This window comes from Mesocricetus auratus, unplaced genomic scaffold (genome assembly GCF_017639785.1).
Source record: "Mesocricetus auratus isolate SY011 unplaced genomic scaffold, BCM_Maur_2.0 Super-Scaffold_6730, whole genome shotgun sequence".
NCBI lineage: Eukaryota > Metazoa > Chordata > Mammalia > Rodentia > Cricetidae > Mesocricetus > Mesocricetus auratus.
The window spans coordinates 116,769,281-116,795,607 of record NW_024429184.1 but is presented as its reverse complement, the minus strand read 5'-3'; the positions used below and the strand labels follow the sequence as shown (position 1 = coordinate 116,795,607).

The following is a 26,327-nucleotide window of genomic DNA, read 5'->3' as shown; positions in this document are numbered from 1 at the left end:
TCTTTCCAGGGCCAGCCACAGTCCTCACCTCCTATGAAGCAAACACTGCCCATTACTGTACTGGAGTATTTACAGAATCTAAGACAGCAGCACTCTGGCACAAACCTTAGGAATGGTTCACAATAGCCCTCAGGTTTTGTAAGAAAAGACCAAGCAAACTGAAGTGATTTGTCCAAAATTCACATGACTAATTAGTAGTGGTAAGGTCACAACCATGCAATAATACATGAGAACAACAGACCATCCAGTTCTAGACTCTGTATTGGGCAGATCACTGATTCAAGACAACCTTTCTCATCTAAAAAACAAAAGGCTAGCTAAACTATCATTCTAAGATTCATTTTAAGGTTCTGAAACTTAGCTCTTCTCTCAGTTCAATAACACTTCCATTTAATTTTCCACATGCTTTAAATCTGGACACTGTTTAAAGTTGATGCTGAATATAGCTCAATGATACAGCACTTGACTACCATACACAAAGTCATAGGTATGATCCCCAACACATGTATGCACACATACAAAAATATGTTCACAGCCTTGGAGAGAGTCTTTGCTTCCTAATTGAAAAAAAAAATATATATGGCTGAGATTATAATCTCTTAAAAACCAAGGCTGAAATCTGATACAATAACCATACGACATTATGGTTAGTTTTTATCCAAGGTAGATCTATTTGGATACAGGCAAAAAGAGAAACTTGTTCTCTACTTTTTACCACCAATCATACAGAAAATGATAGCTCCGTGTACTTGGATCTCTGTGGCAATGTCTAATTATTAACTACAGGCAAATAACTGCCAGGTCTAAAGAGCACAGTCAGCAGTTCTCAGTCGAAGAAGAGACTCTGGAATTAGTAGTCATTTGCAATCCTTAGGTTTCAGGATAGTAAGTGTTTAGGAATGCCAAGCGTCAAATTCAAACATAAAAAGGTCACCTATGAAGACCATCGTGGGTCTTAGCTCCCTCGCCTAATCTCTGTCTGTCTGTCAGCACTACTGGCTGCTCTGAACAAGTGGGACTCCCCACGGAGGATGCTGTTAAAGCAGGTCTACTTACAAAGGAGATCAGGTCATGCTAAACAAATGCTTTGCACTCCTGAGCAGTAACTCCTGAGCCAGAGGGAAGATGGGGTTTGCATTCTCAATAACAGCTACTTTTTCCATGTCTAAGATAACTTTAATTATGATTCTCCCAATCGCTTCAAAGTCTAAACTAAACACACAAAGCATTTAGGCACTTCGCCAATGCACTTTGTACATCTAAACCCTGTACTATTTCCCCACTAATGGATTATAGGAGAATCCAATTTAATAGACCACAGATGACCAAAGGACTCTAAGGGGATACCACCAAAATTTTCTAGGAAATTTCTAGAAGTGAACACTTTTACAGAGCAGATGTGAACTGTCATTACAAAATAATGAATCAGCTAGACTTAACTTAATCCTAGCTCTGCTACTCTCTATTTCTTTGTCCTCAAGCAGGTTGCCCAATCTCAATGGACTCTAACCAATCACCTATGAATTGAAAATAGTAGTAATGCCTATTTTATAAGGCCAGTGTAGAGACTACCACGTCACTGACTCCAAAACTCTTTACCATACCACTAGGCACACAGGAAGCATTCGTTCAACTGTTAGTACTGCCACTCTTTATCCTGGAATTAATTTATCATCCTCATGTAAAAATTCTAAACATTCACTAACAGTTAGTTATACATTATAAGACTGACATAAAACCTGTAGTACACTGTGTACAGGAAAACATACGTCAGCATTATTAGACTGTGAGTGTGTGTGTGTGTGAGAGAGAGAGAGAGAGAGAGAGAGAGAGAGAGAGAGACAGACAGAGAGAGAGAGAGAGACAGAGACAGAGTGTGTGTGTAAGTGAGAGAGAGAGACAGAGAGAGAGTGACAGAGAGAGAGAGAGAGGATAAATACAATCTCAAAGATCCCTGACCCTAAGTTTCAAAAATGAGCCATGTTGCCTACAAGTGAAAAATCCCAATTCAAAACCAACATGTGGAACCAAAACATTGAAAAGAAAATATAAGTGACAGTGCTTTTAGCAAAAAAAAAAAAAACAAAAGTGGGGAGAAAGTGACTTCTTCAAAATTAACCCCCCCTTCTTTTCCACATTTAAATGGGGGGTGTGAAAGGATGGGTCAGTGGGTAAGAGCACTGGTTGCTCTTCCAGAGGACCCAGGTTCAGTTCCCAGCACCCACATGGCAGCTCACAACTGTCTGTAACTCCAGTTCCAGGGGATCTGACACTCACCAGGGATACATACAGGCAAAACTCCAATGCACATAAAATAAATCTTAAAAGAAATTTAAATTACTAAACAGGAATAAAATACGTACAAAACACATATATTCCAAAGACTTGCAAGTAAGCTAAAACAAAAACAAAAATTTAATGAGCAAAACCTTAAACAGACTCTCGAGGGAGAAGAACAGGTAGGACCATCATCAGGGCCTCGACAGTTACAGTCACAGGGAGGACACACCACATGCACACTAGAACACCAACATCAGGCCATGACAAGGGACTCCAACTCCAGTAAGGTTTGGTCTGTAGTGCTGGGACCAGGGTCTCCATATGCTAAGAGATACTGAGCTATACTTCTAATTCAGTTCCATTACGATTATATTCTTCCATAGTCTGTCCTCTTCTTGGGAGAAAGAAATATAAACAATGTTTAAAAAGCAAATGACACTCACTAACTGTCAGAGAGCCGAGCAAAGAGAACGAGCTTCTTTTCCCTCTTGCACCTTCTCTTAGGTCCATCCTATGTTACTACTAAAGAAAGCAACAGGACTAAAATCTCTGCTTCCCTTCTGTCCCGTCATCCACCTGGATGCGGCCAGCACACAGGAGTGACTGACGACTGTGCTGCACTTGGTGAAACGTGAACCTCTTCTAGCGCTAACTCTCCTATAGTCCTTTAACATTTGTTAGACACACGCGCACACGCATGAGCTGAATTGTTGCCCACGTGGAAGCGCCAGTTCTTTCCTTGCACCACGTGGGTCCTGGGGTTCAAACACGTCTTCAGACTTAGCAGCAAATGCCTTGACCCTCTGAGCCATCTCATCAGCCCCCAGCTCTCATGTTTGAAGGGTACCATTCATAACAAGCTTTACTAATGGATAGAAGTAAAAATAAATCTCAAAACTGGTTATCCTATAATGAAGAAATTCATTTATTTGTCTTTTTCCAAAGTAAACCTTTTATGTTCTTTAAAAGGAGTTAATGATTCTAAAACCTGTTTTTTTTCTCTTTAAGAGAAAATAAAAATAGGTTTGCATAGTGATTATAGTATTTTTTACTTTTCAATTTTTGCTTCCAAAAAGTTTAGCATTCCCTCCGGCCACCACCCCACCCCTGAAACAGGGTTTCTATGTAGCTGTGGCTATCCTGGAACTCACTGCATAGACCAGCCTAGCCTCAGCCTCAGAGATCCACCTGCCTGGGATTACAGGTGTGTTCCCATCATGCCCTGCTCAGAATTTTCGGTCTTAATAGTTTTTAACTTCCTAGTTGCCTAAAACCCTGTCAATGCTCAAACCAGCCACCAGAAGAGCACCGAAGGGGTGAGGACGGACAGCAAGCAGCTGGCTACAGGGAAGTGTCACCTAACAGTAACAGGTAAACACCCAGTTGCTTTGCTAAGACTGCTAGTGTCCCTATTACTGAGAAACAAGTGATTGAAAGCAGAAGGCCCAACACAAAAAAAAGAAAAAAATCTTAATATAAATTAGTTTCAGGGCTGGAGAGATGGCTCAGAGGTTAAGAGCACTGGCTGCTCTTCCAGAGGTCCTGAGTTCGGTTCCCAGCAACCACATGGTGGCTCACAACCATCTGTAACGAAATCTGGTGCCCTCTTCTGGTGTGCAGGCAGAACATTGTATACTTAGTAATAAATAAATAAAATATTTTTAAAAATTAGTTTCAAACTGAGAATAACTATTAAAACTTTATAACTATGAATGTTTTCAACAGAGCAGCAGGAACCACTTCCATATTGTTTCTCTATGCCATGTCTCATCGTTCCTGTTAATAAACATGATTTTAACCTATTCTTCTGAATCACGTGTGATATACAACTGTCTCTTTTGGATCTCTATTACATTCCACTCAAGACCGAATTCTGCCCTAGAATAACTTGGCAGTCCATGTGCAAACTATAGTATAGACCAATAAGGCTAAGAAAAGGTTATCATACAGGATATACAAACTGTTTTGGTCCATGTGCTTATCAAAGTTACGAATACTACTACTTTCTTAGGTTTTATAATAAACAACTTACAGTCCATAAACTTTCCAGCTCTTGATGGTTAGAGATGGCTTTGTGGTTAAAAGCACTTGGTGCTCTTGCCGAGGACCTAGACTCAGTTTCTAGTACCTACACGGTAGTTCCCAACCATCTATGACTCTAGTTCCATGGGTCCACTGAGATCCTCAGACCTCTTTAAGCACTAAGCATGAGCAGTGGTGGCACATGACAGGCAGATCTCTGAGTTTGAGGCCAGCCTGGTCGACAGAGCAAGTTCCAGAACAGGCTCCAAAGCTGCAGGGAAACCCTGTCTCAAATAAATAAATAAATAAATAAATAAATAAATAAATAAACAAATTAAATTTATTTTCAGTTGTTTTTGTTTTAAGTACTGGAACATTTACCAACTCTCCTTACTTTCTGAACTTACTATGTTCCTCAATGAATCAGGAATCACTGTTCTAACTATTAAAAATGTCTTAATTTCTCAACTGTGTGAGAAGACACGGGATCTATTAAATGCAGGGATACTCTACAGTCTCCTAAAACCCTGGTTGTACTGACTACCCTTCCATATATTCCAAAAATGAGTGTATTCGACACCCACATTCGTCCCTGCTGAAAGTCAGAAACCCTCCGTTCACTTGGAATTTTTATTTTCCTTCCTTTAAAGTGTTCTGAAAGGAACTGGAATAAAGCTGTAGAAGGGAAATGCAAACCATGCAGCCTGTCTTCAGTCACTCGTCAGGCTTTGCTCTGCCTTTCAAAGATGCCGTCTATCCACTTTTTAAACCAGGGTCCATCCTGCTCTCCACACACACACAGCATGCCTCAGAGAATGAAGAAGATCTCAGGCCACTTATGAGCTCTGCTTTCTCATCGGCCTATCTGTACTCAGAATCTGCATAAGCCAGAAAGGTGGGGATGGCTGTCCTTCAAAGGCAAACAACATGCTCAGAGAGGTGCAGCAGTAAGGGAGCTGCAAACACTCAATTGCAAACCTCCAGCACACTCATTCCAGGCCAGAATGTGTACAGCACATTCAGAATGGGAGCTCTGGCGGATACCACACTTCAGGAAAGGTAGAGCAGGCAAAGCAGCTTTGAGGTTGGTTTTAAGCAGCAGTTAAGAAAACTGAGCCCCGGGTGGCAAAAAACGCCCGGGATCTCACCCCCTCCACCCACTCACGCATACTTCCATATACAAAGACAAAGAGGAGTGAGGTGCAGCCCTCCTGTGTCTCATTTCACGGTTCTCGTAAAGAGCAGTAAGGGGAATACCTGACTATTAAGGTGGACTATATTCAGGGTTAGGAAGTGAATGAAGCAGCTGCTCCCTGGACACCTTCCAATCCTCACGACTTGCAACACCCAGTTCTTAAAATTCAGTAGCGTAAGCGTTAAAACCAGAACTTCAGTAAAAGAGAACTAGGTTCAGCTCCACCCTCTCTATAAAGCAAATATCAACAACTCTGGGCCAAATCCACTCAGCCAACACAAGACTGCCAAAAACAGGTGGAAAGCAATTGAGTTCCCTGGGCTGTCTAACCTCACCACACCAGTAGATTTCCCCAATTTCTGAGACACAGCGTTGGAACAAATAAGAAGCACACATGAAACTTTAAAAAGAAACAGCAGTAAGTCATAGAGGTCACTACAAATCAGCAGAAATAGCCAGAATTGGGATAGAGAAGGTCAAACAGTATCCATGGTAACAAAATCAAAACAAAAAGACACGGAAATAGAAAGAATACAGGCCCCAAAACTTGTATTTTGGAAGGAAGTTCTCAAACTGGAGGGTCAATTCCTACCTTTAAAGACAGAACCTAAGGATATACTGCTGTGGTCACCTAGGATCCTATTTCTACAAAGGTATTTGCCAGATCAAACGGTTACTGACACCCTGTATGTCACTGGAAAGGACAGAACAGGAGCACCTGGTCTTGCCAGAAATAGGAAGAGATGAGTCAGTCACTCTTTTAATTCAGTTTAGTATGCTCCTAACCCTCCAGGTCACAAAACATTTTCTTCCCATTCCCATCACCTCTTTACTTCCCAAACTCGTGGTCTTGGATCAGAAGAAAGCGAGAGGTAAGGAGAGTTCTCCATTTAGCTGGTCAGAGGTTATTAGTGCTACCTGGAAGGGCAAACTAAGTATCTGGTTCACAACTGGCAAACAGCAGGGCAGAAACTCCCTTTTTGACTGCTCAGTATCTTTCAAAGCTTTTACGGGAAGAGGCAAGTAGCTCCCAGGAGAGAGAAGAGGATTTAGTTAGGAAAAGCAACAGGTCGTAGGATATCGAGTTGCATGAACCTCGACAGTCCCTAGGGCTGGGATTAATAACTGGCACCTAAGGAAAGATACAGTAGGAAAGGGAAGTCAGGAACCTAGAGGACAGAAGATGGCGAAAGGTGAGTTGAGGAGACGGTTATTATTTTTTAAAAGTATAGAAAGCAAATTACAAACTTATTGGACTTGAAGTCTAACTTGCTCAAAAGGAAGATGATTCACCATCTTGGGTCATAAAGGGCACAGTATCGTGAGAAAACTTCTAAAGCTCTGAAGTGATAAGAACAGAGCAATAACAAACAGGTTTTGTGGACTGGGAAATACTGGGAAGTCAATTACTGCCATGCTCCAATGACCACAGGACCTGGGCAGGAACCAAACCGGTAACCACAAGGACAAACGTGCAAAGAGGAGGGAAGACAAGACTCAAGTCAGGTAACATTCCTGCGGGGAAACATTACCAGGTGACACCGGGCTGCGGGCCCTGGACGGGGACGGGGCGGGAGGAAAGTTAGCAGGTGAAAGGGATCACTAGTGAGGGAGGAAATGACCTTTCAGAAGAAAGAGGAAAACCCAAGCGGGGCATGGGTGTGAAGAGAAGATGGACCCACAACAGCCTACAGGGAGCGAAAAAGGAAAAGAAATTAAGAGAGACGTGTGGGGTACGAGGCAGAAGAAAGGAAGTGCTGCTGAGAGCCCGCGGGCCACGGGGGCGGGAGCGCAGAGCTGCGGGCTCCGGAGCGAGGGAGGCTCGGCGGCGGCGGCCGGACGAGGGCCAGGTGGGAGTCCCGGGACCCGGGCTCCGGGAGGGGACAACGAGGGACCGCGAAGCCCAGGACCCGGCGGAACCAGGAAGAGGCGCGGGGGCGGCTCCCCGCGGCAGGCAGACGCCCCGGGGGCAGCGAGGGTCGCGGAGCCCGGAGCGCGGCCGCCCCGGGGCGCCGGCTGGGGAGCAGGGTGGGAGGGACACTCACGAATTTCTTGGGTTTGCCGCCGTCGCCGCCCGTGGCCGGCAGCTCATCTGGGCTCCGACCCTTCTTCTTGTCCCGGGTCCCGCGGCCGGGCCCCAGGCCCCCGCCGGACGGCTCCATGTTCTGGTCGGCTCCGGCCAGAGACCCCGGTCTTCGCCACTCGCTCCCGGCCGCCCCGAGCCAGCCACCGCCGCCGCCGCCCAGCAGCCTGCTTAGCCGGCCGCCGCGCCCCGCCTCATTAACATGCTGGGCTGCGCGCGCCTCATGAATATACAACGGTGACGCCTCGCTCCCGCCCGCCTGCCCCACTTCCGCCCGGACCTGCAGCCCCTACCAATGGGGGAAGGGAGGGGGGTGGAGGACGCCGCGGAAGCGCGCTACCTGCCCGGCGGGCCTAACCATTCGGACCCACGTGGGGGGGGGGGCGGAGAGTGGGCGGTGCTGCGCTTCCAGGCCGCAGCGGGGAGTGCTGCCCCCTGGCGGTTGGGACAGAGGAGGCCTTTGGGCGCCCACACAGAGCCCACGTGGCTGTTAAGCTAGACCACCTCACACCCCAGGCAGAATTTTATTGTCTGAACCAAGACTCTTATCGTAGAAACGCTGTTATTTTGGTTGAAAATTTAAGGCTAGGTTTTGTGGGATAATGCAGTTTGTATGTATGATGCCCAGGCAGTAAGTGCATTAATAAATAATGTAAAAAATGAGTTACTTGATAAAGAAACTATGTGCCAATAACTGAGTTCGAGCCAGCGCCAATCTAGGCCAGCTATTGAGTTACTTTACCCAGCTCTGAATCCTAGATTAGCTTTCTTGTTTATGCACAGACTAATTATTGCCAATAGCCTATGCAGCAATTAGTTACTACATACCCATCACAAACTATAGGTTATGTTAATCATTTTTCCTCACTGATTCCTCACAATTTCATGATAGAATCTACTGGTATCACCACTTAAATTTGGACTCTGGGAGTTGAAGTGATAGAAAATTTACACAGATGAACAAACAGCCACACCATATTTAACCAGGATTCCCCACAGGCATAACCCACACACGTCTGCATGCGTCCCCTGGGTATGGTCTTTACGTGAACTCTCTCATTCTCCTGGTTACAGCTAACTGACATGGTGCCTTTATGGAGGGACTGACTACCCCTACCACTAAAGAAAAGGATGTCAAGTGTATATCCCTGAGGACATGTTCACTAACTTTTTGGAGTCTCCAGAGCTCAGATGTCATACCAGGGTCTCTACCAACTTTGCTGTCTCCTAAATATGGCCATCACCTCCTCTGTTTCCAACCTTCCAGATGCTGGATGAGAAGCTGTGTAGAGGTGTCCAGCTCTCCTGCAGGTCATCCAGAATTTCAACGCTGCTCACTTGTGAAGTGAAAAGACAGCACGAGGGGCCATCAACACCTCCACTCGCCACACCCGACTAGTCTCCAGGAGAGGTCTGTGTTTGCAGTATATAGGATACAGCCCGCATCTCAGCCAGCCGCAGCGTCTTACAGCCAGCACAGCTGAGCACACCTTGGGCCTACCTCAGGATAGCTTTGCCTCCTAACATCCTCACCTCAGACGCCATGCTCACATACCTTAAGATGTTTTATGCCTTCTCAGGCCACAGAGAACACACACAGAGCCTGACATAAAGTACTGAATGAATGAACACTAACAACTTTATTATACACACGCAGGGCCTGACATAAAGTACTGAATGAACGAACACTAACAACTTTATTATACACATCATTATCTCTATTTCCTTTTCCCATCATACATAGATGGCTAACAAGAATTAAAATTCCCACAAAGGTACAAAAAATACCAATTGGTTTATTAGATTAAAAACAGTGGTCAAATGGACACAAAGCCAGTTAGAGCAGGACATCTTCACACTCCTACTTCATGTGCAGTGAAGGCTTCAGACAGCCAGGCCTCCTTCCTCCCCATCCCTGTCCACCTGCCATGGAAGCAAGAACCAGAACCAAAGTGGAGGAGCCCGGAGCAAGTCAGGTGACCCTAGCCCTGTCAAAATCTCACCCTAAGAGTCTCTGAGCTGGAAGCAGGGAGGGAACAAATACATGACCAGAGGAGCTGGGGAGCAGCCTCTAGGGCTGGTCACCCATCGTGTTCCAGAGACCTTTGTCCTTGTCTCATCCCTAATAGGGACCTTCAGGCTGTGATGGTTTGAAGAAAGGGGGTAGATGATTCTAGAATCACATGTGGTTTCCAAACCCTTCACCAGAGTTTGTAAGAGCCTTGTGGTACCCAGTTCAGGACTGGAGGACACATACTTTCCTTCCCACCCAAGGGATGAAAAGGAATTCCTGGGGACACAACATCCATGCTGTTCTTAAATCTCCACATCACTTTCTTTGTCGTTGTCATGGTCTCCATCATAGAATTCATTGGGTGCCTCTGGCCTGCAAAGCAAGGGACAAGAGATTAGGAACCCACTCTTCAAGTTCCAGACTCTTCCCAGTACCTTCCTCAGAGCCAGTTCCTCTCCTTTGGCTGGCAAGGACTTACTGAAATCCAAGTATCTAATAAATGGAGACTTCTGTGTGCTAGGTAGTGCTGTAGGCCTTAGCAGAACAGCAGAGAATCAGCCAGACAAGGTTCCATACAATGTCTCAAAGCTTCCTTCATGAGACCAGCAGTAACAAAACAAATGATGAATACAATAATTTCAAAAGGTGGAGTGTTCTACATGACTGAGTCTGATGCGAACAAGAGGATGATCTTTTATCTACAATTGCAAGGAGAGACTGTTCTGAGAATGAAATACCTGAATTCTGTGAAGAATCTGGCCAGGCAAAGATCTCAGGAAGGTTGGGTCAAGCTACAAGAAAACCAAGTACAGAAATCACAAGATCTAAGGAAACTGAGCTATTCCAGAATGACAAGGAAGCCAGGACTGTTGGGGGCTATGTGGGCAGACAAAAGCAGTTTCAGAAGATGAGGTAAGGGATCTCTGTGCAGGATGTCTTCAAGCTGTTGCTTCTAAGTACAAGGAGAAGGAAAGGTTTGGGGAGAGACTAGGACAGGGAAGGTGTGAGTGGGGTCTGACAGGATAAAGCTACCTAGAGAAGGGAAGGGATAGAAACACAGGGTCAGTAAGCACTCAGCAGCTTCCTTCTTTTTAAAAACTATTGCCTGAAAGAGAGAATTAAGGAGGTCACTGAAGAGAAGCTAAGGAACTAAGGTAGACAAGATCGTGTCTTCTTAGGAAGCCCATCTCTATCATCTCTAAATGGAGGATTGAGTGTCAAATGGAGGATTGAGTCTCAGCCCTGCTATTTGCTGCAGAACCCTAGGAAAGTTACTTAATCTCTCTGAGCCTTGGATTCCTCCTCTGGTCATCTGAGGCTAAGAGCCACCTCTTAGGTGGCCCGACGGTGAGGTAAGGCTTAGAAACAGAAGCTCCTGCTGGCTGTCCAGAAGCTGAATAACGCAGAGGTGAGGACCAGATGTGAGCATGTGACTACAGAAGGAAAGGAGAACTGAGAAACGGGTGTTGCCGAACAACTGAGACAGTGGAAATGAGTTTCTGGGAGTCAGGCTTTAGGCACGGGTAGATGCAAGGAGACGATGGTCAGAAAGAGCTAGAGTCAGATGACCGACGCTTCCTTCCCAAGTCAGGGAAGAAGGACTTACCCATGGGGATGGAGACTGGAGGAGTCTAAGGGTCAGTCAAGACCAAGCCCAGAAGAAAGAGAGGGAGGCCAGAATCCCACAACCCAGAAGTTGGTTCTAGAAGGAACTGAGAAGTCATTCACGTCGGCAGTAGAGCCAAACATCAACTCAGGTGGTCTCAGTCCTATAAGGAGATCTGCTCCCCACTAAGTCTCCCCTACCTCTTTCTAACCCTTCATTTTCCAGAGAAGATTAACAAACATTAAAAAAAAAAAACAATCCTTACTAACTTTCCCATTCCTATTTCATTCTAGCTACAAATATTTCAACATAGATCTAAGAAAGGTATTTGCCCACACACCTCACTCAATACAAGTCTCAAACTTGGAGAAGACAGTTGAACCCCTATAACACAGAACGCAGGCAGTGGCCTGTCTGGTTCAGTGCTCAGAAGGACTGACTGCGTAAAATGCCGGAAAGAATGTAAAGAGGGAGCTGGAGAGATGGCTCAGCAGTTATGAGTCCTCACTGTCACTCAAAGGACCCAGCTTCTCTTCCCGGAACCCACATGGCAGCTCACAACCACCCTTAACTCCAGTTCCAGGGGATCTGACGGCGTCTTCTGGTCTTAGCAGGCACCAGGTACACAGTGGTGCACATGAATACATGCAAGTGAAACATCATACATGTAAAACACATGCATCTAAAAGTTAGAAACAGAATGCAAGTGAAACATCATACATGTAAAACACATGCATCTAAAAGTTAGAAACAGATGCAAGTGAAACATCATACATGTAAAACACATGCATCTAAAAGTAGAAACAGATGCAAGTGAAACATCATGTAAAACACATGCATCTAAAAGTTAGAAACAGAATGCAAGTGAAACATCATACATGTAAAACACATGCATCTAAAAGTTAGAAACAGATGCAAGTGAAACATCATACATGTAAAACACATGCATCTAAAAGTTAGAAACAGAATGCAAGTGAAACATACATGTAAAACACATGCATCTAAAAGTTAGAAACAGAATGCAAGTGAAACATCATACATGTAAAACACATGCATCTAAAAGTTAGAAACAGATGCAAGTGAAATATCATACATGTAAAACACATGCATCTAAAAGTTAGAAACAGATGCAAGTGAAACACCCAAGACTTTTGGAAAGCAATTTGGCAGCAAATATAAAGTTTTACTACATACATACAGCCTTTGCCCAAATATCGACAATTCTGAAAATCGGACCACTCATACAAGCATGCAAAGAGGTATCCTGTGGGGATTCAGTGCCACAGTCTCCACTACTTTAATAGCCACAGAAAAGGGGGTGGAGTAAAGTAGGGATAATATAAATATCCACGAGTGCTAAGTGACTCCATTATACTGTCCCCACACAATGATGATACAACTGAGAAAACATGGATCTGTACACGCCCTTAACATTTAGGAAGCTGAGGCAGGGAATTATTATGAACTCAAGGCCAGCTTGGGCTACGACAGTGAAATGCAATCTCAAAACGCCAGGAAAGAACCAGGCATGGTGGCGCACGCCTTTAATCCCAGTACTCAAAAGGCAGAGGCAGGAGGATCTCTGGTTTCGAGACTAGCCTGATCTACACAGCAAAACCCTGTCTCAAAAGCAAAAACAAAAAAGCATCAACGTATGGAAATAAAATTCTGAATGTAGAAGTATTCTTATAATCTACAGAAAATAATCTATCTAAAAAAGATATAAGTCAAACCATTAATAGTTGTTCCTAGCCGGGTGTTGGTGGTGCACACCTTTAATCCCAGCACTTGGGAGGCAGAGGCAGGCGGACCTCTGTAAGTTCGAGACCCGCCTGGACTACCAAGCGAGTTCCAGGACAGCCTCCAAAGCCAGAGAAACACTGTCTCAAAAAACCAAAAAAAAAAAAAAAAGTGGTTCCTTTTGTGGAATGATTCTAGGACTGTGTAAAAACAACCTATTTGATGCTATTTATAACATTTTCATTATGTTGTTTTTTTATTGAAAATGTCAAAAAGGTAGAAGACTTGCAGCCTAAAGGAGATAAGCCAAGGCCAGATGAACTAGTGCACTGAGAAGCCTCCTCTGCAAACCTGAGGGCCACCTGCTCTCAGCCCCGCACAGACCTGCTGTAGTTCTCCTCAGGGCCTCGCTCTTCTGCGTCAGCCTCGTCCGTCCTGTCATATGTCAGGAGGTCTGCAGGGACATCATGAATCTGGACACTAGGCGCATGGTTTAGCATCTTCAAGTTTTCAAAGATTGTCTGTCGGATCTGGTCCAGATACTAGTTGAGAGGAAAAGAAAAGTCAGCAGCTCCTGGGTAATTCCCTGACTGTCCTGGTTTTAAGTAGTATTTTGATTTCAGATACCAGTTGATGACTGTTCCTACTTTATTCTGGGTTGTCCCAAGATGGTACGAACAACAACAGTGAGAGCCCATGCCTCCTTCTCTTGCCTCCTCCTGCTTCCCACCTCCCGAACCTCTCCCATCCTCTTCTCAACGCTGTGTCCAGCTTCTCCAAGTTCTAACCTGGCGTGAGTTCTGATTCTCGATTCGGGTGCTGACATCCGGATGCAGTGTGAAGTCCGGAGCAAAGTACTCGAAGTATTCTTAGAGACGGGAAGGGATTGGGAGAGAGGATGAACCAGAAGTATAGCTGAGATACAAAAAGGTGAGTCCCATGACATTCCCATCTCCTCTCCCTATCCTGGTCTCCATGTATAAAAGTTATCTGCTCTGCTCTGAGCCTAGGGGTTCAGCCTGAAGAGCTCCCAGAACATACCATTTCCCATCTGCCTTCAAACAAGGCCATTCTGGGGACTGGTGAGAATGGCCCCCCTGTGGGGGCACCATGAGGCAGACCTTACCACTATAGGGAAGTTCCTCACTAATGGCCTCTTCTACCAGCAGAGATGTTTCGTATGTCCTGAAACCAGCAAGCACAGGGGGTTGGGGTGACCGTCACTTTCAGAGTCCGTAGTGAACCACAAAAGAGAAAGAGAATAGAGCACTCACCAGCACCGGGCGACGTTCCGGACGGTGTAGCCCCCACCGCCCAGCACCAGGAGTGGGATATTGAAGCTCTTGACATACTCAACACATTCCCTGTTAGAAGCAATCAGAGACGTGTGACCGCAGGCGTCACCTGAAATGCTGGGCAAAGAGACTGACAAACAAATGATCTGTGTCATTCTGGGTAGTAGAATTCACAGTGGCATCCTTTTGTGTGTGACTGCTTGTGTAGATGTGTGAGCCAATACATGTATTGATACATGCATGTGTGGGGGGATGTGAGCATGTATGTACACATGTACACAGGGGCCAGAAGACATCCTCAAGTGTTGTTCTAAAGGTACTATCCACCTTTTTTTTTTTTTGGCCTGGAACTTCCCAAGTAAGCTAAGCTTGCTGGCCACAAAGCCCTATGAATCTTCCTGTCTGCCTCACCAGGGCTGGGATTATGAATCATACATAAGTGCATGCCATTGGGCCTGACTTCTTACATGGGTTCTAGGGATCAAATTCGAGTCTTCAAGCCTGTGTTATTCACCCTGCCCCCACCATGTCCCCCTGTCTCTGAGCTGTATGTTCAAGATTAGTGCACTCTGGGGCTGGAGAGTCTATGCAGCACTTAAACGTCTACTGCTCTTCCTGAGGATCAGTTTCAGTTCCCAGCACATACACTGGGCAGCTCACCATCACCTGTAACTCTAGCTTCAGGAGATCCAATGCACACACACACACACACACACACACACACACACACACACACACACACACACACACACACACACGCCGATGAATGAACAAGTAAAAATTTTCTTTAAAAACTTTAGTATGCTTTACTATTTTAAAATAAAGCACACTCTCAGTCTTAATGCTCTCCTGGCCCCTTACCTGCCACTCAACTGTTCTCACCAGTGTCTCAGCAGACTGTCCACTCTAATCTGCAGCACACATTTTCAAACCCCACTTTTCTCTGTCTGTCACCACATCCTATCCAAACAATGACAATGGCTTCCTAACTGGCTTCCCACTACCATCCTGTGCCACCACTCCCCTCCCAAACCCTTCTTTGTTTAGCAGTCAGAACAATCAATCACTTCCAAACTCCCTGGCCCATGTCACTCCCTGTTTAAACTGCTTCCACGGCTTTCCACACCCATGGAATGATAGGGTCTAACAGCTCTACACAACCTCAACCTGGCCAGCTTTCGGCACTTCGCTGTTCTGACCTCACTGCTTATGTCCTCCTCATCAAGACAGCAGCTCTTTCTCATCTTAGGGCTTTCCACTGTCCTTCCCACTGCTTGGGGCAGGATTCTCTGTTGTCCTTTTATGTCACTCTTCTTAGTCTCCAGGTCTCACTTCTCATTTGACCCTCTCAGAAAACCCTTCCCAAAGCATGCTCCCTATAGTCAATTCCCAAGCCAGGTATGGTGACCTGAGCTTGTAATCCCAGAATTTGGGAAGCTAAGACAGGAGGATCACAAGTTCAAAGCCAGCCTATGCCACACAGTGAGCTCTTCAAAAAAAAAAAAAAAAAGTATAATCAAAAAGTAGATTCCCAGCTGGGTGTTGGTGGCGCACACCTTTAATTCCAGCACTCAAGAGGCAGAGGCAGGTGGATCTTTGTGAGTTCAAGGCCAGCCTAGCAGCCTAGTCTACAGAGTAAGTTCCAGGACAGGCTCCAAAACAATATAGAGAAACCCTGTCTTGAGAAAAAAAGAAAGGAGATTCCCTGTTGTTACCCTGTCTTGTTATTTTTCCTTCATTGGATTTTTGTTATGTTTTGTTTGTATGTATATGTATTTATATATGGTCAAGTATGGCACACTTACACACATAGTAATAATGATGATAATGATGATGAAATACAACTTTAAGTAAAAAAACAGGAACAAGAAGGAAGGCAATGCTCACCCATGTCCTCGTATGCTGAGATTAAAACAGCCTAATCGATCACAGCCCAGGGAGTCAGCTCCACACTACATAGAAGAAAAACCCAGATGTCTGTGTTAACATGGATGATCAGAAAACCAGTGTCCTCTACTGTCCTTCCCTCACCAATCTGGAGAAGTTATTCTTCCCTGATCTCTTCCCCAGGCCAGGCAGGCCCTGCGGGAGGTGCCGGTGGCGGCGGTCCTTACCTGCAGCACGATGCACGTGGGTTGGTAGAAGTCCACCACCTGGCTGATGACCGGCTGGAAAAGGTGCTTGTAACCTGGGAGAGGGCCAAAGATGGGCAACCTGGCACCCCAAGAGGATGGGGAGACAGGGACAGAAGGAAAAGGGGGTTGAGAGAGCATATAGCCCAGGGAAGGGGCAATGCAGAGAACCGACCATTGGTTCTAAACTTCTGGAGGGCATCACAACCTGCTGTGAGTGATTGTTGGACACCAGCAACCTTCTTCTCAGAAAACTAATAAATAAATAAAAATGCACACACATAATGTATTGCATTCAAATTCCAGGGGTTCATGGTCCCTCTGAAGGACTTTTACCCTTAAGGACACCTGGCCCAACAAAAGACAGTACCAGGCAGAAGACGTTAATGGGAAGTGAAAAGAAGGGGAGTGGCGTGGAGAAGTCATTGGTACTTACTCTGGTCATCAATGCCATCCCGTAAGGGCACATTGAGACAATAGTAGCGGCCACTCTCGGCTCCAACTTCATACATGTCACCTATAATAAGTGGGTACAGCAGTCACACGTGGTAGTTTCCATAACACAGCTGTTCCTTCTGTGCCCTCCACCACATGCCCGCTGAGGCTCCAGCACTGCATTTATTCAGTACAGACCACAGCTACATAACCCAGGCTGCCTAGAAGCCTGCTGTTTGCTCAGGCTAGCTTTGAACTCTCTCCCCTGCCTCAGCCTGCTGATTGCTGGGATTACAGGTGTGCGTCTTCCTGCCTGGTTCATGCCTGGTGTCCATGGAGGTCAGAAGAGGGAGTCAGATCCCCTGGGATTGGAGTTACAGACAGTTGTGAGCTGCCATATGGGTGCTGGGAACAGAACCCGATTCCTCTGCAAGGACAGTAAATGCTCTTAACCTGAGTCATGTCTCCAGTCCCTCCCTTCCTTCCTTCCTCCCTCCCTCCCTCCCTCCCTCCTTCCCTTCCTTCCTTTTTTCCCCCTTTGAGACAGAGTCTAGCTATATATCCCAGACTGGCCTCAAACCTAAAGCAACCTTCCCACCTGAGCCTACCTACTGGGAAAACAGGCTTATGCCATCACATTCATTTCAACAAATATTTCTGAGGAACTATGTGCTAAGAAGTGTAGAAGGCATGAGGGACACAGCAATGAATAGACCTAATGACATTCCACCAGGCCCATACTTCTGGGAAACATGACAAAGAAGGAGAATTCAGCGGTTTGAATAAGAATGACCCCATAGGCTACTGACTGCTGAGCCATCAGGGAGCACTCTGCTAGAAAAGGAGTAGGAAGCAGCCTTGACAAGTCACAGGGGAGGAGGCGGGTGGGCTCTGAGGTTCCAAAAGTCCAAGCCACAGTGTCTCTGCCTATGGATCAGGATGTAGCTCAAACTTCTGCTGCAGAGCCTGCCTGCTCCCCACCATGAGGACAATGGCCTAAACCTCCGACACTGTACGCAAGCCCCCTTTTAAATGCTTTCTTTCATAAGAGGTGCCTTGGCTGTGGTTTCCCGTCACACACAGAATAGTGACAAAGACAGAGAATGAACAAAAAACCACAATAGATGTAACTAGCAGTGAGCAAGTACTCTTGAGAAAAAGAGACTGGGCTCGGTACCTGTTTATTTAACTTAGTGGAATGGTCAGAAAGGCTTCTCTGAGGAGGGCACACAATACTTAAGAACAGAAGGTGAAGGAATCAGTCATGGCAGAGACAGGACAGCCACGTGCAGCGGCACAGGCCTGCAGTCCCATCATTCAGGGTGCTCATTACAGAGGGTTCTGAGTTCAAGGCTAGCCTGGGCTATAGAACAGACCCTGTCTCAAAACAAAGCACACACAAACGGCTAAGGGGGTACAAATACCACAGTGACCCTGTGCCCTACCGGTTCCAGGAAAGAAGTAGTTTCCGTATTTGTGGAATGACACAGTCATGACTCGGTCGGTGAGGTAGAAGGCTTCCTGGACCCCATCCCCATGGTGGATGTCGATATCAATGTAGAGGACCCGAGGGTGGTACCTGGTGTGAGGACAAAGCCATGGTATGGGGAGGTGAATCCCCATCTTCTTCTCCCCAGCACAAGCTCGGAGTTATTTAGAGCCACTTCTGGCCACGCCACTTGCAACCTCATCCCACCAAGTTTCCTCCAGGCAGCCAGGCCCTCATCCTGAAGGCTACAGACACAGACAACGGCTGTGCAGAGGAGGCTGAAATGTGAGCGGGCAGCAGGGAACTGTGGTACAAGAAGCTGCCCAGAAAAGCATCAGACTTGAGAGAAGCCGGTGGCGAAGAGGTCAGGGCTGGGGCCAGGGCCTGAGGGACTTCCTCCAGTCTCCAAAGTCTCCACTTTCTTCCCGGAGTACTTACTTGAGCAGTTCCAGGATGCCAATTACAATGTCATTGACATAGCAGAAACCAGAGGCCTGTGGGAGATGGTTTTATAAGCAGAGGCACAATTCTTCCACCCAGCCCCAATAGTCACCTGACCACCTGACTAACCTATGGCAGCCAGTCTCCCCCACTGCAGACTTACCTCAAACTTCTTGGCATGGTGCAGACCACCGGCCCAGTTGATGGCAATATCACAGATCTGAAAGACAAATACCCATTCAGCCGTCTTCCTGCCCACCACTGAGGCCATATTCCATGCCAAGGTTATATACGGTCCTGAATCTAGAGAACCACAGGAAATGGGAGCAGGACAAGGGGCTACATCACCTTATTGTTCAGCTGTGTTGCTCCTTGCAGAGACGCGCCTGTGTAACGGGAGCAGAACTCAAAGAGCCCGGGGAACACTGGGCTGCAGGAGAGAGCGGAGTTACCTCTTGCTGTCATCCCCTCCTTCCCAGCCCAAACTCCACTCGCCACCCTCTAAGGACTGCCTTCTTGTCCTCCACAGCTGAACCATCTTCAGATTTGTTCAACAAAGATTTTGGACCAACTCTTGTGCCAAGCCTCATACAAAACACATACAGGAATCATAAAAATGTTCAACTGCCAGGGAGTTTGTATCCTACCTGGCAAGCAAAACAAACAGCTTCCAGGTTCCTGGACAGACAAGCTGTTTACCTGTCTGTATCTTGATACCCTTATCTGTACAAAGGAGCCCATAGTAAGCCCTGCTCGATAAGAGATTGTTGCTATTGAGAAAATGGCTGCAAAGCACTTAAAACAGTATCTAGCACATAGTAGGTATTATCTAAATATTACAGATTAGTAGTAGCAACAGGAAAGGAATTTTGTTAATTTTAAATGTAGAGATAAACACCATAGCTGGGCATGGTGGCACACGCCTTTCACCCCAGCACATGTAAGACAGAGGCAGATGAATCTCTGAGTTCGAAAAATCAGTTTTTGTTCTTCGAGATGGAGCCTCACTTGTAACCCAGGCTGGTCTGGAACTTACTAAGTAGACAAGACTAGCCTCAAACTTAGGGCAGACCTCCTGCCCCAGCCTTCTTAGCCATCATGTCAGAAAGCAACTCGAGATTAATTTTAAAACAGAATGGGGAAAACCCTGATGCTCATCTGAAATAGGGGACAGATAAACAGTTATCATTTGATGGGACAACTGACGGATGCAAATGCCCGGAGTGTGTCCCCTTACTTCCCGGACATTTCAGCTTAAGAGCTGACCCTGCATTCTCAGGTCTGGGAAGTAAACTCAGAAGCAGCAACAGAAACAATTTAAAAAAGAAGCTAACACCAAGTGAGCAGCACACTGTGTACAGGACAGAACTGGCCAATGCTGTCAAGAAAATCTTCACAGGAAGTCAAACACCGTGACACACACCCAGAATCCCAGCACTGAGGCGGGAGGACCTCCAGTTCAATGACAGCCTGGGCTACATACGAAGATCCTTTCTTACAAAAACAAAACAAAAAGAAAAGAAGGGGAGAGAGAGGGAGAGGGAGAGAGGGGGGGGAGAGGGGGAGAGATGGAGAGGGAGAGAGGGGGGAGTCTGTCTGATGACTCAGCAGTTAAGGCATTTGTTATCTTCCAGAGGATCTGAGTTCAGCACCCTCATCAGGAGACATACAACCACCTGGAACTCCACCTCTAGGATCCAGTGGTCTCTTCTAGCCTCCTCAGGTACCCACACATGACAAACATATATACATGCATGTATACTTATATACACACACACAGTAAAATTTTTTTTTTTGTTTTGGTTTTTCGAGACACTTTTCTCTGTATTATTTTGGAGGCTGTCCTAGACTTGCTCGGGAGACCAGGCTGGCCTTGAACTCACAGAGATCCTCCTGCCTCTGCCTCCCCAGTGATGGGATTACAGGCGTGTGCCACCCATGCCCGGCTTACAAAGATTTTTCAAAGAAAAGAAAGGGAAAGTGAAGGAAGTGGTGAGCAAAGGCTTCAGAGGCTTCAGAAAGGCTCAGTGAGAGCCACGCGGATTCCCCTTCCGTGGCAGGGAGGTGTGAGCATCGGGAAAGCTGCTCACAGCAGTCTGAGGAACTTGCCTTCATCCTACAGCCCCAACTACTTGTTATCCGGCTCTTTCAGTGAAACAGATTAGGAAACTGGCTTACAAACTTCAGCCCTGAGCTGAAGTAAGACTTATTCTAACACAAAGGAGCCTGTAGCAGATTCAGTTTTAATCAGCTTTCAGGATCACAAGTTCAAGGCCAGCCTGGGGCCATGTGGCAAGACCTTGTCCCAAAGCAAACAAAAAACCTGGGCTCTGCATCAGATCCTACCACATCCATTCCTCAGTGAGGTAACTCATGTTAGACTACCAAATTTCCCATACCTCCCTTAGATACAGGTAGAGGATAATTACAGCCCAATGTTGCTATGAGAATCACCTAAATGTATTTGTAACCCTCAACATGATGCATAATAGGATAGGGAGTTATTAAACAATAGGTTTATAGGAAACAACACAAAGGATCAACAGTCCACTTTCTTCAAGAAATAAATTCGGGCTGGAGAGATGGCTCAGTGGTTAAGAACACTGATTGTTCTTCCAGAGGTCCTGAGTTCAATTCCCAGCAGCCACATGGTGGCTCACAACCACCTTGAATGAGATCTGGTGCCCTCCACTGGCATGCAGGCAGAAGACTGTATATACAATAAATAAATAAAATATTTTTAAAAAAAGAAAGAAAGAAATTCAAAGTGGAGAGAGAAAAGACATGGGTTAAGTGTCAAGAGATTGAGTGAATGCGCTCGTGTCTGGATCCTGATGATTTAAATAAAATGTTTTCTCTCTCTCTCTCTCTCTCTCTCTCTCTCTCTCTCTCTCTCTCTCTCACACACACACACACACACAGGGCGGGGGCGCATATTTTAAATACTGACTGCATACAGTAAAGAACTAGTTACAAAAAATTACTAGGTGTTATATTGATTTTTTTAAAAAAAGAATATCACTTAGAGACACATAGTAAAAATATTTACAGATAAAAGTATGTGGCATCTAGAATTTGCTTTAAAATCATGTAACCTGAAGGGATACAATTAAGATTGCCCAGGTATGGAAGAATGTGCCAGAACCCCAGCACTCAGGAGGCTAAAGCAGGAGGATTTCTATTTCAAGGCCAGCATTTACTAAATACTAAGGCCTGTCTCACCAGAAAAAAAAAAAAAAAAAAGACGAGTCATTTACTAAGTATTGAAGCTAAGTAAAGAATGTATGCAGATTCACTATTCTACTCTATTCTCAAGAATGTTGAAAATGTTATTGGACAATTTAAATAGTATGGGTGTGCTACCACACGCCTTTAATCCCAGCAGAGGCAGGTGGATCTCTGTGAGTGTGAAGCCAGCCTGGTCTACATAAGAGTTCCAGACCAGCCAGATTTGGATAGTGAGGTCCCTGTCTCACAAGTAAATAAGTAAGAATATAGAACCAACAGTACTCCATAGCTACTGTGTTTATTATTTTTCATTAACATCCCCAGGGTATCAGTAAGGCTCATGGCTCATTTTTGCTGTCCATTCTCAGAGTCCTTATCTCTTAGTATCTATTCAAGGACCACCGCCTTTCTGCTACTCCCCAGGGAAGTCACATTCCACCCTTAGCACATGCTGTCCCTCCTACCCCATCTCTTTCCCTCACCCTCCAGTCCCCTTTCAGACCTCAACCCAATCTCTTACTAGTTCATCTAAGACCAGCCCTTTCTAAGCAAAGGTACAATACTAAATTTTTGTTATTTTCCTTCACCATTGAATCCCTCATTCTTAGCCCAGGGCCTGGCCTAGAGAGAGGAAATGACTAGTAAGTATTTTGTTTGTTTGTTTTTTTAAGACAGGGTTTCTCCGTGTGTAGCCCTGACTGTCCTGGAACTCACGCTGTAGATCAGGCTGGCCTCAAACTCAAGAGATCTGCCTGCTGCTGCCTCCTGAGTGCTGGGATTAAAGGTGTGAGTATTTACTGGACAATCAAGTGAGTGAATAATTTGTTGGCTAGTAGGCTCCTTCTACGTCTGCCACCAGGCCTCACTGAAGAGACTGGCCTCGCAGCACTCGACAACAAAACCCCACGCTCGGCGCCTGATAACAAAACCCCACGCCCCCTACCAGTCGTCGCCCACGTTGAAGGCATTAAGGCTCTTGGTGAAACCCTGCATGTTGGTGGGGCTGACTCTCTGCAGGAAGTCGATGTAGTCCTCAGAATGGAAGCGGCACATGTCGTGCTGGGAGGCCTGGTAAGGCTTGAAGACCTGGGGAATGGAGACAAGAGTGAAGCTGTTACCTTAAGCACTGATGGCACTAGCGAATTTCTGTACTTTCTTACCTTTGAAGGCAGGGGACCTAAAGGCCAGAAGTTCCTCTCAGGGAGGCTAGCCAAGATGGGTCAGCCCAAGAGGGACCAGAGGGACCAACTAGACAAGCCCTCACTTAATTACAATCCCACCAAGACACTGAATGATACTCCCAGTAGGTGACAATTGCCATGGAAACAACTGGAAAGCAAAAAAAAGAGAGAGAAAAGAGTGCCTGAATTCCCAGAAATTTTCTGCCCAGTCTCAGGAGAGAAAAAAAGAATATTCCTTTTCTTTATCGGTCTATTTCTCTTACCTCATTTATCTACAAATTCTTTTTTAATTAAAATTTTAATTGTGTGTGTGTGTGTGTTGACAGGAGAGAATTGACATCTAAGTTATCCCTGACTTCACTGTGGGTTTCAGAGTTCAGACTAAGGTCACCAGGCTTGGAGGCAGGCACCTTGACCCACTGAATCATCACTCCAATCCCTATACCTGTAACCTCTTGATTCCTAAGAGTTGGAAGGAGGGCAGGGGAGACCCAGTTTGGACACAAAACCTGACACTGCCATGCCAGTCCCTGGCTGAGACCACTTACACTGAACCCTGCCTTGGAGACTATCCAAAAAATGTGTAACAATTTCCCTACCCCCCTATCCCTCAGTGAAGAAGAGATGCTATTAGCTAGGCAAGCTACTTTTATCAAGACCCTTGAAGATCATTTCGTTTAATTCATCCCTTCAGTCCAGTCTCTCCTACCTTCCCAGCCCACTTCTCCTGGCCCACATGCCTGTTCCTAGCTTTCCCAGTCCTGGTTCCCTCTATATTTATCTCCTCTCTTAAACTCTGGTTCCGGTCTCTTCTCTGGGTTTTTCACCATGGGATCAAATCCATGAGATACATGACAATCTAACTGTAATCCAAACTTCTAAACCAAAGATTTATTATCTTGGGGGGGGTGAGTGTTGGGGGGGTTGGAAGTTCAAACAATGGTTTGAAAATTGGGCAAGAAACATTTTTTTATCTCCTAGAAATGGATAAAAGGACACACAATTTTAGGGGATTCACAGACTTACACTAATACCATCTCAGTCTACTGTACACCCAAACCACTGCTTGTGCCTAAGCACACTGATTACATGTTGAACATCTTCCTGGTTCATCAGGGCCAGGCTTGCTACTTCCCATTTCACAGCTAGAAATTCCAAGCTGGGGTGAAACAGTACCTGTATAACATGGGAGACGGGAGAGTTGAGCAGAATCATATAGATACATTCTATATTTAAAAGTAAATTCCTGCCAGGCAGTGATGGTACACACCTTTAATCCCAGCACTGGGGGGCAGAGGCAAGTGAGTCTGAGTTCAGAGACCAGCCTGTCTACAGAGTGAGTTCCAGGACAGCCAGGGCTACAGAGAAACCCTGTCTCAAAACAATAACAACAAAAGGTAAATTCCCATAGTCTCTACACATACACATCACAAAGGAGTGCAGAGTTGTCCTCGCTCCTTTCAGGTAAATGGACAGAGGACGGTGCAACTATGGGTAGAATTTCATTAGAAAATAGACCCTCATCCTCTATCCTCTATCCTCTATCCTCATCCTACACCATTATCCACTCTACAAGGAAGAAGAGCTAGAGGTGCCCTTCAGTGGCAAAACCCTCACTTAATGTGTGAAACCCTGGATTCTATCCACTAACACTTAAATAAAATTATAGGGAAAAGGGTCCAGCCAAAGAAACACACCCTGAGCAGAGCCAAAGGAACACACTTTGGCCCTGCAACCAGAACCAAAGAAATGTACCCTGACCCTGAAACCAGTGCCAAAGGAACACACTTTGTCCCTGGAATCTGAGTCAGTGAAAGAAATGCACCCTGGCCCTAAAATTGGAGCCAAAAGGACCAGAGAAACACACTTTAGCCCTGAAACCAGAGCCAAATCTGACCCTAATCCTGTACAGAAAACTAACCAATCCTTGAGCAGGAACTCTAGCCAATCTGAGCTCAGCACTAAAATCTGACCAATCCCCATCCTGGAAGCCCTATATAAACCCTATGTTTGTTCAGCTTGTGGCTATTCCTGCTACAGGCTGGCAGTGGCAGAGGGCAGCCACTCTCCTGGATCCTTCCCTCCCAATAAACCCCTTCAATAAGATTTGGGTGAAGATCTTCTTCTGCGGCGGCGGCGGAGCAGAGGTGACCCTGGGCAGAGCAGAGCAAGCAGGGCTGTAACACTTTTTCCAGGGAAACCTTCCCTTGGCAGAGAGTAGTTGTTTCACTCCCAGGAGCAGAGCTGAACTGTAGCAACTTCGCCCAGGAAACCTCCTGCCAAGCAAAACTGCTACACTGGGTGAACATCCCCAGTTGGGAGACCCTGTCGTGCCGGGCACCGGAGAAGCCTTTATCTGAGGCAAGGCTGTAAGCTGCCAAGCTTACTGCAACCTGTGATAGCCCTTGGCACCCGAGCTCCAGGATACCTTTCCACCTGAGCTGTGTAACACTCAGTATTCTGTGACTCCCGAGCTCCAGGATACCTGTCCCGATCCGTCCTATATGCCTACAAAAATGAGGTGAAGGAACAAACCTGTCTTCATAGTGTCTCCCTAACCCTAGGCCAGAGGCTGGTCTGCCCTCAAGTTAAAAGAGTCCCACCTAAGGCCAAAAATGTATGTCCCGTTAAGTAGGGGGACACCCCCCCCCAGCACCACCACCGCCGTCGCCTCACAGGGAATGCTCACGGTGCCTTCTATCCTGCTCGCCCACCTCTAGGGGTAGCTTGCACCTGGTTATGTCCAGCCCACCTATCCTAAGGCCGCAGTTTGCTCCCAGGCCCAAACCCCCACGGAAGTGTCAGGACTCACGATCATCTTCTTATAGAGACCATAATGCAAGACTAGGCTATGAGTCAACGCCAGGCGATGGGGCTTCATCGGGTGCCCAGCTCCTGGGGATAGGGAAGGAAAGAGTCGGTCAGTTCCCATCCCTAGAGTCGCAGCCCTTCCCGCGAAACCTCTCCTCCCGCACAACTCTGTGCCCTACCGTAGTGGAAGTTGCCCACATCGGGGTCGTAGAAATACGCCACGGTCTTGGCCATGATGTTGGGGGTCCAGGCCCCGAGCCTCAGCCGCCCGACCGCCGCCGCCGCCGCCAGCCGCCAGCCCCACCCCCGCCGTGCGTGCTGCGCAAGCACGCAGCCTACCACTGCGGAAGAGAGACCTCGGCCCCGCCTCCCAAG

General features: G+C 46.3%; 2 protein-coding genes and 1 long non-coding RNA gene across 8 annotated transcripts in view; 1 reads left to right on the top strand and 2 right to left on the bottom strand.

The window, feature by feature from the left end:
• Diaph1 (diaphanous related formin 1) overlaps positions 1-7,786 on the bottom strand; it is an 84,431-nt gene extending 76,645 nt beyond the window's left edge. For 2 of the 5 annotated variants that reach the window (XM_040741895.1, XM_040741896.1), the window contains exon 1: positions 7,543-7,786. In XM_040741895.1, the coding sequence (XP_040597829.1) occupies positions 7,543-7,659 (117 nt within the window). In that variant the 5' untranslated portion in view covers positions 7,660-7,786. The remainder of the gene's footprint in view (positions 1-7,542) is intronic. The other 3 variants (XM_005069213.4, XM_005069214.4, XM_021226664.2) reach the window with 2 other exon arrangements.
• LOC110340749 lies at positions 6,021-13,646 on the top strand. 2 transcript variants are annotated; one of them, XR_005875768.1, is made up of 4 exons: positions 6,021-6,150; positions 6,930-7,003; positions 8,848-8,991; positions 13,217-13,646. It is a non-coding gene; the product is annotated as an uncharacterized LOC110340749 (long non-coding RNA). The 2 variants fall into 2 exon arrangements; XR_002382553.2 differs by having other exon boundaries at positions 6,021-6,369.
• Hdac3 (histone deacetylase 3) lies at positions 9,190-26,280 on the bottom strand. Its single transcript, XM_005069212.4, has 15 exons — positions 26,132-26,280; positions 25,954-26,036; positions 22,904-23,046; positions 19,081-19,162; positions 18,896-18,952; positions 18,730-18,785; positions 18,248-18,381; positions 16,804-16,884; positions 16,350-16,423; positions 16,123-16,187; positions 14,215-14,304; positions 14,067-14,125; positions 13,729-13,808; positions 13,325-13,482; positions 9,190-9,966 (listed from the first exon to the last, which is right to left on the bottom strand). The coding sequence occupies exons 1-15, from the start codon at positions 26,184-26,186 to the stop codon at positions 9,897-9,899; spliced, it is 1,287 nt and encodes a 428-aa protein (XP_005069269.1). The 5' UTR covers positions 26,187-26,280; the 3' UTR covers positions 9,190-9,896.
• Positions 26,281-26,327: the final 47 nt, after the last annotated feature.